Source organism: Nerophis ophidion, linkage group LG06, assembly GCF_033978795.1.
Source record: "Nerophis ophidion isolate RoL-2023_Sa linkage group LG06, RoL_Noph_v1.0, whole genome shotgun sequence".
Taxonomy (NCBI): domain Eukaryota; kingdom Metazoa; phylum Chordata; class Actinopteri; order Syngnathiformes; family Syngnathidae; genus Nerophis; species Nerophis ophidion.
In genome coordinates, this window is record NC_084616.1 from 53,682,128 (window position 1) to 53,699,634 (window position 17,507).

At 40.5% G+C, this 17,507-nt stretch overlaps 1 protein-coding gene across 2 annotated transcripts in view; it reads left to right on the top strand.

The window, feature by feature from the left end:
- LOC133554931 (prickle-like protein 2) overlaps positions 1–9,286 on the top strand; it is a 35,934-nt gene extending 26,648 nt beyond the window's left edge. Inside the window, exons 2-8 of one of the 2 annotated variants that reach the window (XM_061904236.1) lie at positions 2,274–2,387; positions 3,388–3,525; positions 3,638–3,841; positions 6,549–6,735; positions 7,180–7,334; positions 7,413–8,226; positions 8,310–9,286. In XM_061904236.1, the coding sequence (XP_061760220.1) occupies positions 2,274–2,387; positions 3,388–3,525; positions 3,638–3,841; positions 6,549–6,735; positions 7,180–7,334; positions 7,413–8,226; positions 8,310–9,244 (2,547 nt within the window). In that variant the 3' untranslated portion in view covers positions 9,245–9,286. The remainder of the gene's footprint in view (positions 1–2,273; positions 2,388–3,387; positions 3,526–3,637; positions 3,842–6,548; positions 6,736–7,179; positions 7,335–7,412; positions 8,227–8,309) is intronic. The other variant, XM_061904238.1, reaches the window with a different exon arrangement.
- The last annotated feature ends 8,221 nt before the right edge of the window (positions 9,287–17,507 follow it).

A 17,507-nucleotide genomic window follows, 5' to 3' on the forward strand; every position in this document is an offset into this window, starting at 1 on the left:
CCAGACTGGGCTCCTTAGTGGGAAAAAAAACCTCCATAGCAAAGCACATATACATATTACAACATACATCTCGAGATATCTAGCAACAGAGCGAAGATAGTTCAAGGTCATGGTGGTAGGCCGCAGCTCTCAGGCGCGTCCCCCCTCGATGAGTGCCAGAGAGAAATTTATATTTTAATAGAACATTTTCAATACAGTTTACAGGGTACCAAAGCTCCTCTTTTGACTGCAGTGTGACATACACGCTCAGTAAGAGAGTCAAAAAATATAAATCTTTTAAAAATTGGTTTTCGAAAATAATTTGATTTTTTTCAGCTCCCCTAGTGAACATGTTTGGTTATTGGATGCATTATCATAATTGTGCTGTGCATCCCAGACATCACACTGAGCTGCCACAGTCTCAATCTCTGGTGGCCACTTTATTGTAATAGAGTGTGGAAAAGGGCTGCAGCCGCTCGAGCTCCAAAACACATCAACAGTTGTACCATTCATGAGGTTTTCTGCCACTAGGCCACAGAAGTCCTCCCGCCAACCACAAACATTCGTGATATTCTAATTAGAGCCTCTAAATTGTCTATAGGTGTGAATGTAAGTGTGAATGTTTGTTTGTCTCTGTGTTCTGTAACTGACACCTCTCACTCAGCTGCAATCCCAACCAGGATTAGCAAAAAAAAAAAACATGAATGAAAAAGTTGGACATGATCAGGTTTTATCGCCCCCTCCCCCCAAATTTAACTCTTCCTCATTTTTGCTGTCACAAGATTCATTGGCATGGAATAAGATACATTAAAATGTTTACAATATTCTATACCAGTGGTTCTTAACCTGGGTTCGATCGAACCCTAAGGGTTCGGTGAGTCGGCCTCAGGGGTTCGGTGGAGCCTCTGCCGCGGAGTTCAAGACCCACCCGACTCATCGTGTAAATAAAAACTTCTACCAATCGGCGTATTATGACTACAGCAAACAGAGCAGACGTCACACTGTGTGTAATTTGTTATGAGTTAATGCATTGTGTTGGTTTTGTTCTTTGAACAAGGTGATGTTCAAGCATGGTTCATTTTGTGCACCAGTAAAAAAAACCTAGCTTTGTCTTGAATTTGAAAGAAAAGAAAAAAAAGAAAAATATATATATATATATATATATTTTTTTTTTATTATAATTTTTTTTTTACTTAAAAAGGGTTCGGTGAATATGAAACTGGTGGAGTTCGGTACCTCCAACAAGGTTAAGAACCATTGTTCTAAACTATCAAGGATTGTGCTGCAAGATGAGTTTTTTTCACTTTATACCTATAAATCACCATATTGTAGAGCAGGGGTCGGGAACCTTGTTGGCTGAGAGAGCCAAGAAGCTAAATATCTTAAAATGTATTTTTGTAAGAGCCATGTAATATTTTTTTTAACACTGAACACAACTAAACGCTAGCATTATTAAGTAAGACCAACATTTCTAGAGTATAATAAGTAAATAAATAAATTCAAAAAAAATGTTATTCTGAAGCTAACTGTGGAGGGGCCGTGGCCTGCGGGCCTGCAGCGAAACGGGGTGTTGCCAGGATCGGCCTCGAAATCAGCAACAGGTGCGTAGATGGACCACCTGGGCCTTGTAATCTAATCACATGTCGCTATGTTATAAGCAGCAGTTAGGAGGAGAGACGGGGTTGGGGCTGAAGCCAGAGTGCGAGCGAGAACAAAAGAGAAAAATACAATTGCTAGAAAGCAACTGAGAGACTCTTTGAAAACTAAAACAATATTGTAACCCTGAAACAGGCTCTCATGTCGGTGCTTGGTGGTCTGAAGAACCCCCAGGAGGGCAAGCCCACACTAACCAATAATAAAAAAATAACTTCTTACCATTAACGAAACTTCTTGAACAGGTGTGGTAGAAAACGGATGTATGGATTGAAAAAGCACAAGAATGTTTTATATTTTGAACATTATTTTTAACACTGTGATTACAAGTGGAATTATTCATTACTTATCGTGTCAAGCAATGTCAGCTCAGATTTACCTGAGAGCCAGATGCAGTCATCAAAAGAGCCACATCTGGCTCTAGAGCCATAGGTTCCCTACCCCTGTTGTAGAGAAAAGGTATATTGTTAGTTATATCTTTCTAATAGAAATACACTGTACAAATATAGAACCCAACATTTAGTAGTGTTTTTTTTCTTGTTACCGTATGTTCCCATGATTGATTACATTTTACGAAACGGGGACAACAGGGTTTCCCTGCACAACTGGATGTAAGAGCTGCATATTCTCTTGTCTGTCAGGTGCATCAGTATTACAACTCCTTACCTGAAGAGAAGGTCCCATACATGAACAGCGCTGGTGAGAAATATCGAATCAAACAACTGCTTCATCAGCTGCCACCACATGACAATGAGGTAATGAGTTTGAGTTGATTTCCAACATGCAAGCATACAGCATGATACATCACAATTTCCAGTTTCTATATTCAACATAATCGAAAAGGAGTAGGAAGAAGCAGAGCTTATTTAATCCGACCCCTTTTCCTTTACATAGCAGTTGCTAAAACTTTTGTTCACGTCTTGTTCTCAATTTATTCACAATATACTCCATGGGTATTAATAAAAATAAATAAATGATAATTGGTGAAGTAAGTTATATCTCATATGGTGAGATGAGTAAGATTATCTAGAAAATGAATGGATGGGTGAAATAAATTCAGAATGATTATCATGGTTCTTCTTTTTTTTACTTTTTAAACACTTTAAGTTTGAATGGTTTCTTGAAGTGGATCATATTAGTACATTGTTTGATTGCTTTGATTAATCCATTCCATAATTTAATTCCACATACTGATATACTGAAGGTCTTAAGTGTTGTACGTGTGTACAAATGTTTTAAATTACATTTTTCTCCCAGATTGTATTTCCCCTCTTTTGTGGAAAATAATTGTTGTATATTCTTGGGTAGCAGATTATAGTTAGGTTTGTGTAAAATTTTAGCTGTTTGCAAAATCACTATGTCATGGAATTTCAGTATCTTTGATTCCAAAAAAATGGTGTGTTCTCTATATCCAACATTATGTATTATTCTAACTGATGTTTTTTTGTAACACCGTTAATGAATGAAGCGTGCATTTGTAGTTGTTTCCCCGTATTTCTACAGAATAACTCACATCTGGTAACACGAGCGAGCAGTAGAGAATATGGAGTAATTTTTGGTCTAGATCATGTTTTGCTTTATTCATTATTGACATGTTTTTTGTTACTTTATGTTGTATATTTTTTTACATGTGTTTTCCAGTACCATAATGCATATGGTAGTGAAAAAACAAATAGTCATTTGCTATGGCTTGATATAGCTTTAATGCACACATTATGGCCACATCTTGGATTTATGTTGAAATGTCTTGTACAGGTGCGTTATTGTAACTCCTTGGATGAGGAGGAGAAAAGAGAGCTGAAGTTGTTCAGCAACCAACGCAAGAAGGACAACTTGGGCAGAGGCAATGTCCGTCCTTTCCCACTGACCGTCAATGGGGCCGTGTGTGATAAGGTATCATCAAATCATATCAGCACTGAAAATGTCCCCTTTAAATCTCTCAATAGATATGTGAAACTATTGACAAAGTCTCTCCTCACTAACCATTACCTTTCGCCCCTTACAGTGTGGCGGCCAGATAAACGCAGGGGACATTGTGGTGTTTGCGGCCAGGGCGGTTCATGGAAAATGGTGGCACCCAAATTGCTTTGTGTGCTGCATGTGCGAGGAAATGTTGGTTGATCTGATCTACTTCTACCAGGATGGCAAGCTCTACTGCGGCCGGCACCATGCCGAGAGACTGAAACCCCGCTGCTGTGCATGTGATGAGGTGTGCCTCTGTGGGTGTGGAGACTTTTACTGCTGGGACTGGCTGAACGTTTGCTAACCCAGATACTTGGAACTGTTTGGAACTGGTCTGGTGTGAAAACATATCTCAGTGTTCTTGCCATGCCTCAAAAAAATTTGCTTGTTGATTTTCTGTAGCATATGTGAGGCGAGCCGGCATGTCGCGACAACAAATTGTCCATGTACCATTTCGCTAATTGACATTTGTATTTCATTTGAATGAACATGTAATACAATTTCAATTAAAATACAATACAAAAAAGCTAAATTATTAACAAAAGGGATGCCAGTGATGATGCCATGGGTGGAGATGGGAATTGATAAATATCTGCTAACAGTTTGGTTCTGTATCGATTCTCTTATCGATTCTCATTTGGAGGAAACGATAGCAAACAAATTGATTAGCATCAACTTTGCTCAGTTAACAAAAAAAACACAAATATACAAACAGTGAGGTCTTAAAGTGAAACTGCAATGTTTTGGAAATTTTGCCAATCGTTCACAATCATTAGGAAAGACATGACAACGTGTTTTTTTTCATGCATTCTAAATAATAAATAAATGCAATCAAATTACAGTGAAGCCTATGGGAGCCGTTCAATTCTGCCTATAAAGCCCCTAAAAAAACATCCAGACAACTCCATTGAGGTTTTAAATACATGATGTAAGTTTATATGTCATGTAGTAACGGGCACATTCATAATAACATGTAATATTTACGTATTTTGAACATTTTAAGCATATTGGGGACTTGTCCAGGGTGTACCCCACCTTCCGCCCGATTGTAGCTGAGATAGGCGCCAGCGCCCCCCGCTACCCCAAAAGGGAATAAGCGGTAGAAAATGGATGGATGGATGGATGGATGGGGAGGGCACAAGCGCTTTTCGTGTCGTCCTCGCCAGTTCCAGTCTCCTGCATGGCTGTAAAAGTGTCCCTACTTGTCAGATTATCTCCACAGCCATCTACTGTCCATGTGAGATGCATGATTTATGATCTACAATAAACTTACAGGGAGCAAGGGAGCAGCAAACCACTCGAGTATGTAAACATAAGGAGACACGGATGTTATTACGGCGACCGAGGAGACTCACGGCACCTCTATAAATAGTTTGTTTGCATTATAATAACAATAAAAATATCACTAATACGTGGTTAATATTTAACGTGACAAAATGTAAATTGTGTATTGTTTATTGGATTTTATGTGCGGAATAGTGGAGCTCCCATTGGGTCCGCTTTTATTTATGTTTATTTAATATTTAAAATGCATTAGAAAAAAATCCATCCGTCGTCATGTCTTTCATAATGATTGTGAGCGATAGGCCAAATTAAAAAAAAAAAGTGTAGTTCCCCCAAAGACTCACAGCCTAAATGGGGTGCCAAAAAATATTTTGTTTTGAAACTAACTAAAATAAATATTTTAATGTGGTAATAAACAAAATAAAACATATTTTATTCTGTGACAAATGACAATTACACAAAAATGTTTTGCAACATGTTTAACATTTTTAAAATAGAGAATGAAAAAGTATTATTTAAAAAAGAAAAATGTATATATATGCTGAGCGCTCAAAAGTCGGTAAAATCTACATAAATAAATGGGTTGTACTTGTATAGCGCTTTTCTACCTTCAAGGTACTCAAAGCGCTTTGACACTACTTCCACATTTACCCATTCACACACACATTCCCACACTGATGGAGGGAGCTGCCATGCAAGGCGCCAACCAGCACCCATCAGGAGCAAGGGTGAAGTGTCTTGCTCAGGACACAACGGACGTGACGAGGTCGGTACTAGGTGGGATTTGAACCAGGGCCCCTCGGGTTGCGCACGGCCACTCTCCCACTGCGCCAGACATATATAAGTCAAATATAATTGTACACTGTGCAATTTTTCAGACATCATCTCTGAAAATGAATCATTATTTCACAGAAAAATTAGCCCATCTGCTATGCGATATTTCTGACTAATCACAATGTCTCCAGCTATAGAGAACACCTTTTTAGAAAAAAGGCGTGCAGACTGCCGGTCAGATGCTGTCTTGTCATGTGATGCATGAGAAACATTAATTTCATGTTTATATATATATATATATATATATATATATATATATATATATATATATATATATATATATATATATATATGCTATCATATTTATATATTCTATTAATATGAAGGCAGTTTTAGTTATTAGTTACCTGCAGTATAAACAGCAGACGACATGCTGACTTTGCAGCTGCTGCGACCCTGAGAGGGACAAACAGTAGAAAATGGATGGATGGATGGAAGCTGGGGGTGATTTGCTTCTGTCTCAGGGGGAATCGAAATCACGTCATTCATTCAACGTTATCACATACTGTGTCTGCTAATGTTTTTTGTAGAATTTTCCCAATTTGATAAAATATCAACCTTGCAAATATTGCAGGTTGCCCTGCTGTCTTCCTTTTCGTCAATAATTATGACGTTTGTCCTGCCGAGCGGGGTTTTGCTAGGTGACGTCACTGATATCAATAAGGGAATCGTTAACAGAACGGTCTAATGGTTCCCAGGGATCGAAACCCTGGGAGCTGGTTCTCAACATGACCAGTTATCAATTCCCATCCCTAGCCATGGGGTTCTCTGAACTAATTGAGCAAAATTGTGTCACCCATCTTTTGCCTGTTGAATTGAATATCTTGTTCAAACAGATCATCTTTGCTGATGAGTGCACGGAAGCGGAGGGCAGACACTGGCACATGAAGCACTTCTGTTGCTACGAGTGCGAGACCACCCTCGGTGGCCAGCGCTACATCATGAAGGATGGACGTCCACATTGTTGCAACTGCTTTGAGTCCCTTTATGCAGAGTACTGTGATGCATGCGGAGAACATATAGGTAAGGAAATGTTGCATAATCTGGTACCTACACACAGGCATTCATTTCTCACATTCGTGCCACAGAAAAACCTCTAAAAGGCATTTATTGCAAGAGTTAATATTATCGGCCTCTGCGTTGTATAACACAGCTGTGGAAAGGCGGAGTCAGTGCAGTGAGATGTAGATAGTTATTATTATCCCTAGCGTTTGACAGGATGGCCCCATCTTTTATCCAGATGGAATCTGTGAAAGATGATTGCTTCCTCCTTGAGAATATATCTGTCCTGTCCCATAAATTGTACAATAATGACAAATGTTTTTGGTTTAGGTATAAAAATATTTCAGCAATAAATTTATTTTTTGACAAAAACCTAACGGCATTCTTAAAACCGTTAGCATTACCACATCTAAGACCTTGAAGCTCAAACGCTAACTTCGATTCGTATCCATTGTTTGTATGAAGGTATCGACCAAGGCCAGATGACGTATGATGGACAGCACTGGCACGCAACTGAAGAATGTTTTTGTTGTGCCCATTGCAAACGTTCTCTGCTTGGCCGTCCCTTCCTACCGAAGCAGGGACAGATCTTCTGCTCACGCTCCTGCAGCGCTGGACAGGTAATTGACCAATTTAATAAGTCAACATTTTCAATTTGATATCACAGCAGTTGCTAATGGTTTTGTTTTTTAAATCAGGATCCAGATGAGTCAGATTCTTCAGACTCCGCTTTCCAGAGTGCCCGCTCCCGTGAGTCCCGCCACAGCACTAAGATTGGTAAAAAGGAGCGCAGGAGCGCTGAGCAGGAAAGAAAGAGTGCAGAAGCCCGCCAGTCCACTGCTCCCCCCAAGCCTGACCGTCTGTCGGCCGAAATTGATCCCCTGTCAGTTCAAATGGACCGTTTAAGCGTATCAGCCAGCCAGACCCCAAGCAGGACACCGAATCGCACCCCCAGCCGTACTCCTAGTCGCACACCAAGTCGCGCTCCGAGTCTAAACCAGGTGTGGATGAGTCGAGATGACCCTTATGTCCCTGCTGCTTTTGAGGGCCCCCAGCGGGAATCCTCTCCGACCCCTCCATCTATTCATCTTTTGGGTCAGTGTAATGCCAGACAGGGCTACAATCCCAACGGAAATGTTCATCCTTCAGCCCAAAGTCCTGCCAACCCAGGAAAGAGGCCTGATTCCTGGGGAAAAGAACAAGGCAATGTTAAGAGGACACCAATGGCTGCCCTGAGGGGTCACTCCTTCAACGAAAACTGGATGCACCATAGCCAGGATGAGTTCAGGCCAAACAAGTTACGTACCCAGATGAGCTTCAATGAGATGTCAAGTCAGAACCAAGGATTCTCTGACAAGAGGAGTATTAGTATGCATGGATTTCAGAGAGACAGGAGGCCTCCTCTTACCAGGAGGAACCCCATCAATGCCATGAGCTTCAACGAACCGCTGACTCCACTAGAGCAGACACCACGTGGCTCTATGGACTCTCTCACCGTGTCAAATGCTATGGGTAAAGAGTTATCTTATACATTGTATACAGTCTATCATCATTCAAAATAGTCTAAACATGTAACATGTCTTTTATCATTTTAGCAGGCAATTCCCTTGATGGGGTCAGCAAGCGTCAGGAGCATTTGTCCAGGTTCTCCATGCCTGACTTGAGCAAGGATTCAGGTGTAAATGTGTCTGAAAAGAGCAACATGGGAACACTCAGTTCTTCAGTCCAGTTCCATAGCACAGAGTCTCTGTCCTCTTCTCGTCCCTTTAACAACAACATGTACACCCCACACAGAGTGGGCTATCCACTGCAGTATTGGGATGGCCCGCAGCCACTGAGCTTTGATGGCAAAGCTCGTGCTGGTGTGATGGGCAGCAGCGGGAACTTGCGGATGGCTCCCATGAGTGATAGAATGCCCCGTCGGCAGGAACTTGTTTCCCAGAAACAACAGCCTCAACCGAGACATCGCAAACACCATCGTGGAAATGGGCAACATCGCAGCACCCGCCACCACAAACGCTCCCGTCGTTCTCGCTCCGATAACGCCCTGCATCTGGTCGCTGACCGCCCTGCTCAAATGGTGGAGCTGCCGTTCCATCGTGTCCAAGAGGATTATGATCGCTTCCCCTCTGGTCAAGCTGCCAGAGAGTTGTTTGGTCAGGACCCAGGCGGACACCGACAGCAACCCCACCGGCCTTGTCCTCGCACCACATCTGATCTCACCCTACAAAATGCTGGCTGGCAGCCTGCTGGGGTGGGTGGGCCATGTTGGGGTGATGGGTACATGGAAGGGCCCGACCCATGGTGTTCCAGCTGTTCCTCTTCTTCTGAATCGGAGGAAAATGAGGGTTACTTCATGGGTGAACCTATCCCTCGACCTGTGCAGCTGTGTTACATCAACAACGAGGAGCTACGTCATCGCTACAGCCCCTCGGGAATGGCTGGACATCCTGGACCTCTGCACAGACCCATTCATGGCCAGCTGCACGCTCGCCAGAGGAGGAAGAGCAAGAACTGCATAATTTCATAAATATAGAAATAAATAATGGTGGGGGTGGGTAGAAGAGTGAAGGAGAGCCAGGTAAGGTAATAGCATAAGCATAAGAGAGGAGAAGCAAAGAGAGTGGGAAGTAGAGTGTGCGATAGTGTCAGATAATAGTGTGTGTTGGGGTGGACCGAAAGAGACACTGGGCCTATTTTTCATGCTGTGAGGTTACACAACTCGAGTTGTGTTTGTGTACACCTACACACAATGATCTGACTACATGAGGAAGGAGCTGGGTTGTCTTACACAATAGAAAACAAAAGCAATGTTTACAAGGATGGACACCAACCTGCTGATGGTACACAGAAAATCACTGCTGAGAGTGACACAACTAAAAATTCATGTGGTCGAGGTAAATACCAAGATGTTAGTGCATGTCCGTGTGCGTGTCCATGTTCCAGGGAGATTGAGCGATTCCGTCCAAAAAGGAGCATCAGTGGTGTCAGAGGTCTATGGCTTTGACATCACTCGTATCAGTGTGGACAGTCCGGAAGTTGTCGGGATAGAGAAAGCTACGTGCTAGATTCCTAGCTGTATCGCTGTTTTACCTCAGTGGAATCCAAATGCTGCTGGAATATAGTGTTGGCTCGCTAGCCCTGTTGGCTCCTTGTACAAATAGTTTGTTGAACCTTGTGCTTTACATAGCCAACTTCTCATGCTTTACCAAGGACAGAGAGTAGGAGCCTCTGCTCCTTGACCATTCAGGCACAGTAACGTGAGGTATGGTCCCGTTTTCTCTTCTGCAACATGCTTTGTTTTTTGATGACATCTTAATAGACACGTATGAGTATAATCCTATCAATAGAGAATTAATAACGCAATAATGCAAATAATAATCATATTGAAATTAAAGATAATATCTATTAAAAGTATATATAGTAATACACATATTAAAGCAATGGATTTAGTAGTATGCAAATGTCATGTACATATGGTCTTAAATATCTATATATTTTGTAACTAAAGAATCATTATTTGTAAAATAAATGTAGAGATAGGGATTCTTGCATGTCATTTGTTGTTGTCACATAATTAAAAAATAAAATGTACTTATATGAACAACCAGTAACTGATCGTGTTTTAGTCATGACTCACCTCGGGCCATCAATGAAAATCAATAAGGTTCTCTGAGGAATATGTCAATGTGAAATGTGTATTAATTTGATATTTGCCTAAATCATCAAAAGTGATCTTGCTGCTTTAATTTCGAGAAGTAATCATTAAAATGTTCAACTTTTCCCTCTTTTTAAGTAGGTCATTTGTTAAGTTATTGTACAAATGACTGATGTGCAAAATACATTCCCTACTCATTTTCACACACAATGTCAAACATTATAACATTGTATAGAAGGGTTCAGATTTTTAGACATTTCCGACAATGCATTGCCGTCGGCCGTATTAGAAGGCTTCGTTTGGGTCACACCCTTTTGTTGCTGATCATTTAAAGAGTGGTACTAAAAATGCAGACGATGTGTACGATTGTCAACTGCACCAATCGAGTAGGGAGAGATATTACCAGCTTTTATTACATTCCTAAGCGTATTTCTGGACAGACAAAAGCGGCTAAATAAGAAGAGTTAACGGCGAAGGCCAGCATGGGTTGCTGCAATCAACCGAGATGTGACGTGCTGACGACTTTGTGTTTGTTTGGATCATTCAGGTGATTAAGAATTTTTTGGGGGTGAAAACTAATACAAAATAAATAACAGCCTTATTCTTGTATTCACTTGATGTGCTTGTTTGAAGAATCTTGATAATTGTATTGATTCAAATGGTACTCCTCGTATCTGGACTATAGGCTCCACATAAAACAAAAGTGAAGCTACATGAGAACAACATTCTCCCAATTCGGCCCTACAGGCAGTGTGCTGAGATGACCTTACATTAGTTATCCATGATTATCCCGCGTGTCAAACTTGGGTCGTATCATTTCTGAGAGTGCATTACTCTCGGCTGGCTTGATGATATGGTAAACACAAACCTTATAAACCCAGCTACAAACAAAGCCGTCAAATCTTTCTAAACTGTTATCATTGTGAAAGTCCTTCAAGGTGTAAAATGGGCTGTGTTGAAACATTCGGTAGTTCACAAAGTCCGGGTAAGAGAAATCGATGAAGGTGTCGTGCATGGTCTCTGTGTAACCGGTGGTCTTTTCCTCTGCGTTGTGTGTGATTTATGGAAGACAACCGACACCATGGGTTGCTCAGCTGCACTTTACTGACAATACAAGATTTAAGATTCAAGATTCAAGATTCAAGATTGTTTATTGTCATATGCACAGTTAAACAGACAGTTTGCCGTACAATGAAAATCTTACTTTGCTAGTCCACCCTTCAACAAGTCACACAGTACTTAGCTAAAAAATAAAAAATAATAAAAGTATTTACAAGGCACAGTAAGTAACATAACATCAATGCGCATTCTGATTGACAGTCAACAGTATAAATATGGAAGTGACCTTGGGTCACAGCAGCAGTTAAAGTGTCTTTAGTGATCAAAGGTGAAAGGTGTCTACAGTGATGGTTCACAGTTCGGGGGTGGTCAAGGTAGCTGTCTTTTGTTCAAAAAGACAAAAGTAAAGACGGGGGGTGGGAGCTAGCATTCACAAGTTAGCATTCACAAGCCAGATGGCCTGTGGGTAGAAACTGCTTGTCAGTCTCGTAGTCCTGGATTTCAGGCTCCTGTATCGTCTGCCTGACGGTAGGAGGCTGAAGAGACTGTGCTGGGGGTGAATACTGTCCTTTATGATGTTGTGTGCTCTCCTGGTGGCCCTGGTAGAGTACATGTCCTGTAGTGAGGGGGAGGCTGCTCCTGATATGTACTGATCAGTTTTAATCACTCGCTGGATTGCCTTCCTGTCCTTAGCAGTGCAGTTTCCATACCAGACCGTGATTGAGCTGGTAAGGACACTCTCAACCGTACTTCTACAGAAGTTGCTGAGAATTTTGGGTGGCATACCAAATTTTCTCAGCCTTCTTAGGAAGTACAGTCGCTGCTGGGCTTTCTTTATTGTTTGTTGGGTGTTGTGATCCCAGGTGAGGTCCTCGCTGATGTGGGTCCCGAGGAATTTAAAGGTTTTCACCCTGTCCACCTTTGTCCCTCCTATGTACAAAGGTGTGTACTGTGCACTCCTTCTCCGTGGGTCAATAATCATCCCTTGTCTGTGTTCAAGGAAAGATTATTATCCTAACACCAGGCCACCAGTTCCGCTACCTCCCTTCTGTACGCTGCCTCAGCTCCCCCGGGGATCAGTCCGACGACCATAGTATCATCTGCAAACTTGATGATACTGCTGTTGTTTTGGGAGGCCACACAGTCATGTGTGAAGAGTGTGTACAGTACGGGGGCTCAGCACGCAGCCTTGGGGGTCCCTATGCTTAGAACTTTTGTGCCTGATGTCTGGTTGTCGATTCTGACTGACCGGGGCCGGTTTGTGAGAAAGTTCAGGACCCAGTCACAGAGAGTTGGTGTCAGACCAACAGTGAGGAGTTTAGCAGTGAGTTTTTGTGGGATGACCGTGTTACAGAATACAATTGTCATCAAAAACTTTCTGCCATCGTCAAGCCCCTCTCCCGTTATCGTAGACAAAAAGGGAATTTGGAAGGCGTTTCCAGCGCAAATATAAAGACAGGTGTCACAGTTATTATTGCAGTAGGGGGGACAACGAGACAATGGTTCCACATTGCCAAAACATCAAACAATATTCAGGTATATACATATAACTTACATATTTTGTGAAATTATAACAATAATGAAACATTACAAAATACATTATTTACAAGACGTAATTGACCCTGTTACATCTGCTCCACTCAGACTTATCCATCTTGTACGGATGACGGTATCCAATTACAGCAGTTTGCTACTTTTGACGAAAAAGGCACTTCTTATCTAATGACTCACAGTATTTTTCCATCGTATTACAGCCGGTGCAATGTTATTTTCCACTGAATAGTTCGGAAATGTTATGTGTAGCCCTCTCTATAGTTCCAACATGCAATAACCCCTTGAGCCATTAATAGCAGGTACTGGTAGTGAGCTCAACAGATGCTGAAAAAAAGCATACAGGTGCATCAAAAATGAAAACATCATAAAAAAACCTTCAATATTCGTTATAATTCATTTTAGAAAGTGACACCCATAAATGCATTTTAAGTTTCAAAATATGGGAAATTTCCCGGAAAAATAACAATACCACTACCTTGTTTGTGTGCCCTGACCTACCCTGCTATTCTTTAGGTAAGTATAATAAGTGTTGTATTTATCAATATATTTATGCTCCGTCCAATTTGTATTGGGAGATTGAAATTTCCAAGTTCCTAATCAGACGTTTTAACTGGATTGCCCTCTGAGGTCAGATTTCTTATTTATAAAGTCAGGGAGTCCTCACCACCAGCTATACAAAAAGATGGCTGCTCTGAATGTGAACAATAATAAAAACTTATGTAAAATCAGTTATTACCACTTCTGACTAAATTTTGCAGCACTAAATCAGCCTCATATAATTTACTTTTTTTACGTGGTATATGCGTACTACTACAATTTAGGGTTGTCTCGATACCAATAATTTGGTACCTGTACATTTCAATAATTTTCTATATTTTTCAAAATAAAGGGGACCACTAAAAATTGTCACATTGGTTTGATTTGAACACACAATCCTATGATACAATAAACCTGTGTTTCCTATTGCACTCAAAAAATAATTTTAGAAGGTCAAAATTATCGGTACCAGAAAACCATTAAACACATTGGGATTCTTTTATTGCACTCAAAGGACAATTTATAATAGAATATACTACATATAGCCTGCCATAATCTAGGACTAAGTTAGACGAGAATAGGAAGCTTTATTGACATTGTATTAAACGCTTCATGGGCTTCACGGTGGCAGAGGGGTTAGTGCGTCTGCCTCACAATACGAAGGTCCTGCAGTCCTGGGTTCAAATCCAGGCTCAGGATCTTTCTGTGTGGAGTTTGCATGTTCTCCCCGTGAATGCGTGGGTTCCCTCCGGGTACTCCGGCTTCCTCCCACTTCCAAAGACATGCACCTGGGGATAGGTTGATTGGCAACACTAAATTGGCCCTAGTGTGTGAATGTGAGTGTGAATGTTGTCTGTCTATCTGTGTTGGCCCTGCGATGAGGTGGCGACTTGTCCAGGGTGTACCCCGCCTTCCGCCCGATTGTAGCTGAGATAGGCGCCAGCGCCCCCCGCGACCCCGAAAGGGAATAAGCGGTAGAAAATGGATGGATGGATGGATAGTGTGCGATACGTGGGCGATTTGGACTGCACTAATATTTTGCACCAAGCCAAGCAGCTGTGTGCACATCTACAGGTGCATACTGTATCTTTATGTGTACAGCAGGGCAGCTGGTTATCTATATTACCAGTCGATCTGACTGTTTGTTATTTAATTGCTTAGATAAGTTTGTAGCAAAAATGTTAATACTTTAATCATGACACTTTTTACGTGGAATGTTTTAAAGCATTGGCGCTTCCGTGTTTAAAGCGTCACCTTTAGTTTTGAAACCCAATTACCTCCATATTGCACATCATGACCCCTCTTTTTTATGCACTAGATTTGCCATTTTTCTGCCAGTCTTCCTCTTAACGCTGTTTTTTCTTGTATGTTTCTTGACACACTCAACACAACGGTTCTGAACGTCAGATGAAAAAAGAGTACCTGTATTTTTCAAAGACAGTATATTATCATTTTTTATTCTTTAGTACCGCAGTACTTTATTAGTACCGGTATACCGTCCAACCCGACTACAGCAATTTTGTGTCTTTATATCTTGCAGATTTGTTGATTATGAATTCCGTGCAGGATCTGGCTGGCTTTTCTGTGATTGTTGCAGCCTGAATGACTGAATTTGGGAGAGGTTTAAAAGCATTCGTGAACTGCTAAGAACAATCTATCACAACAATTTTTGTTGGTCAATGACAGTCATGCAACAAGTCACGATTCAATTTGATTCTGATTCTTGGTGTGACAATTCAATTCAGAATCAATCCTAAATTCAACATGATTCTCAATTCAAACCGATTTTTGCAATAAATGATTTGGTTTATAAATTACATTAACGTTTTCAAAACAGGAGACAAACACTACTCTTGCTGACGTGTGACGTATGCACGCAGAGATGGCGCAAAAATAATATTTTTAAACATTGACTTTCGTATTGATTTAGAATAACAATAAATAAGAATCACAATTTGGATGTGAAAAAAGGTGTTTTTCAGGACTTCTAGTAAATGAGAGACAATAGAGACTACCATCACACTTCAACATCTCTAACATGTAAATGCTGTCTCTTTTTTAGGTCAGCATTGCAAATCAAACTATGTTCATAAATTCCTCACCGTGGTTAAATATATTTGAAATATTTTATTTTAAATAATAATAATAATAAAAACATGTAAATTAGGAAGTACATGTTTACATGCAGTACTACATTACCCAGAAGTCTTAACAGAAACTGGAAGTAGGTCTGAGAGCTACGTGGGTGGACGATCATCGTGCCGTTTGAGCAATAAAGTTTTCATAAATTGTCACATGTTGTTAGTTTTGCTTCGTCTACTCAAAAAACAAGCAGGTTTTGATTCAACGGTAAATCTGTGCATTTGAGTGCCACTCAGAGACAAATTCATTTGGCAAAAATTACCCTGATTGGCTAAAATGTGCGGTAAGTTGCACGCACTGATCATAGTTGCAAAGATGCACATAGTTCACGAGGATTGGTTAAATTTGCATAAATCTGTGATGGACTGATGAATGTGGCGTTTCATGGAGGCGATCAGGTATAATAGAGCGGCAGATTGCTTTGATAGCCTCTGCGTCATTTACAATGTTGGGTCCGGTGTATCTCGTCTTCCTTTTCTACAAGAAATTAAGACTTGAAATAGTTTAATCGGGTGCAGTGAATGCACAACTGTCTGAAATGAGCGACAAAAAATATTGAACTTTTTTTATGCACCTGTATTATATAATGAATAGACACTTCATTAGGTACACCTGAAACATCTAATTGCTTTGTTTATCCATGTGAGCGGGGTAGATTGGGTGAATAGGTTATGATGCTCTTTTGGCTAACAACATAACACAATTGCATTAAATGAATAACAATTCAGTAACAATTTGTCATGGTAATTTTAGTTAAATCTTGAATGTGCAAATGTTATCGTTGTTTCAAGCTAGACGTATGGAGATGGGAAAGCGGTATGAGAGCAGCAGGTGTAGCAGGCATCACACTTGATCAAGTGAGATAACATTCTTTGTGTTTGCACCAGAGGGATCCATGAAAGGTAGGAGCTTGCACCCGGTGAGCAAGAGTCTAAATCTCATTATGACGGCCATGCAGCTGGTGCATGATTCCTTCGCAGTGCTGACTAAATAGGAAGCCGAGGTGGCCTCGATTACCCTGCAACTGTGACGAAGTGAAAAGGAGGCCATCTTGTCTTTCGAGTGGGTGGAAACACACACTCATCCATTACACTGGAGTGGGTTAGAGGTGGCACAAAAAGTATGTTTTATGTATCTCTTTCTTCCTTTCTTACAGTACAGGACAATACACCTATGTCAATTATCAATACTGATCAATGAAAAGGTCATGTTTAAACAATCTGTTTCTCAGTGATTGATTGATTGTAACTTTTATCAGTAGATTGCACAGTTGAGGACATATTCCGTACAATTGACCACTAAATGGTAACACCCGAATAAGTTTTACAATTTGTTTAAGTCGGGGTCCACGTAAATCAATTCATGGTTTAATTCAGTTCATTTTGTTGTGGCGAAGAGCAAAAATAATAACAAGAGTCAAGATAATCCTCTTGGATAATGAATGAATGGATAATGAATGTTTTGATCTGATGATTGCCATTGAAGGTCTAACTTTGCAAAAATCATGTATGGAAATTTACTGTTAAACTACAAATGAGGATGATTTCAATGTAAAATACTAATGAAATACTTTGATTATGAGAAACGTCAACAGAATGATTAATTACTGATAAACATACTGAAGTATAAGTCTGCTTATTTGTTTGAAACAAAAACACATTTGAAAAAAACTAATTGCTAGAAAGATATTCAACGTGTCTCATTATTGCAGTTTGGGTTGTGTTTTATCATCATATTATTGCTCCTAAAATATATGTAATTGGCCATATCAGCTAATCCTCAGACTATTGTTTCATGCTAAAATTACAGAAGAACATTTAATTTCGATGTTCAATTATTCACA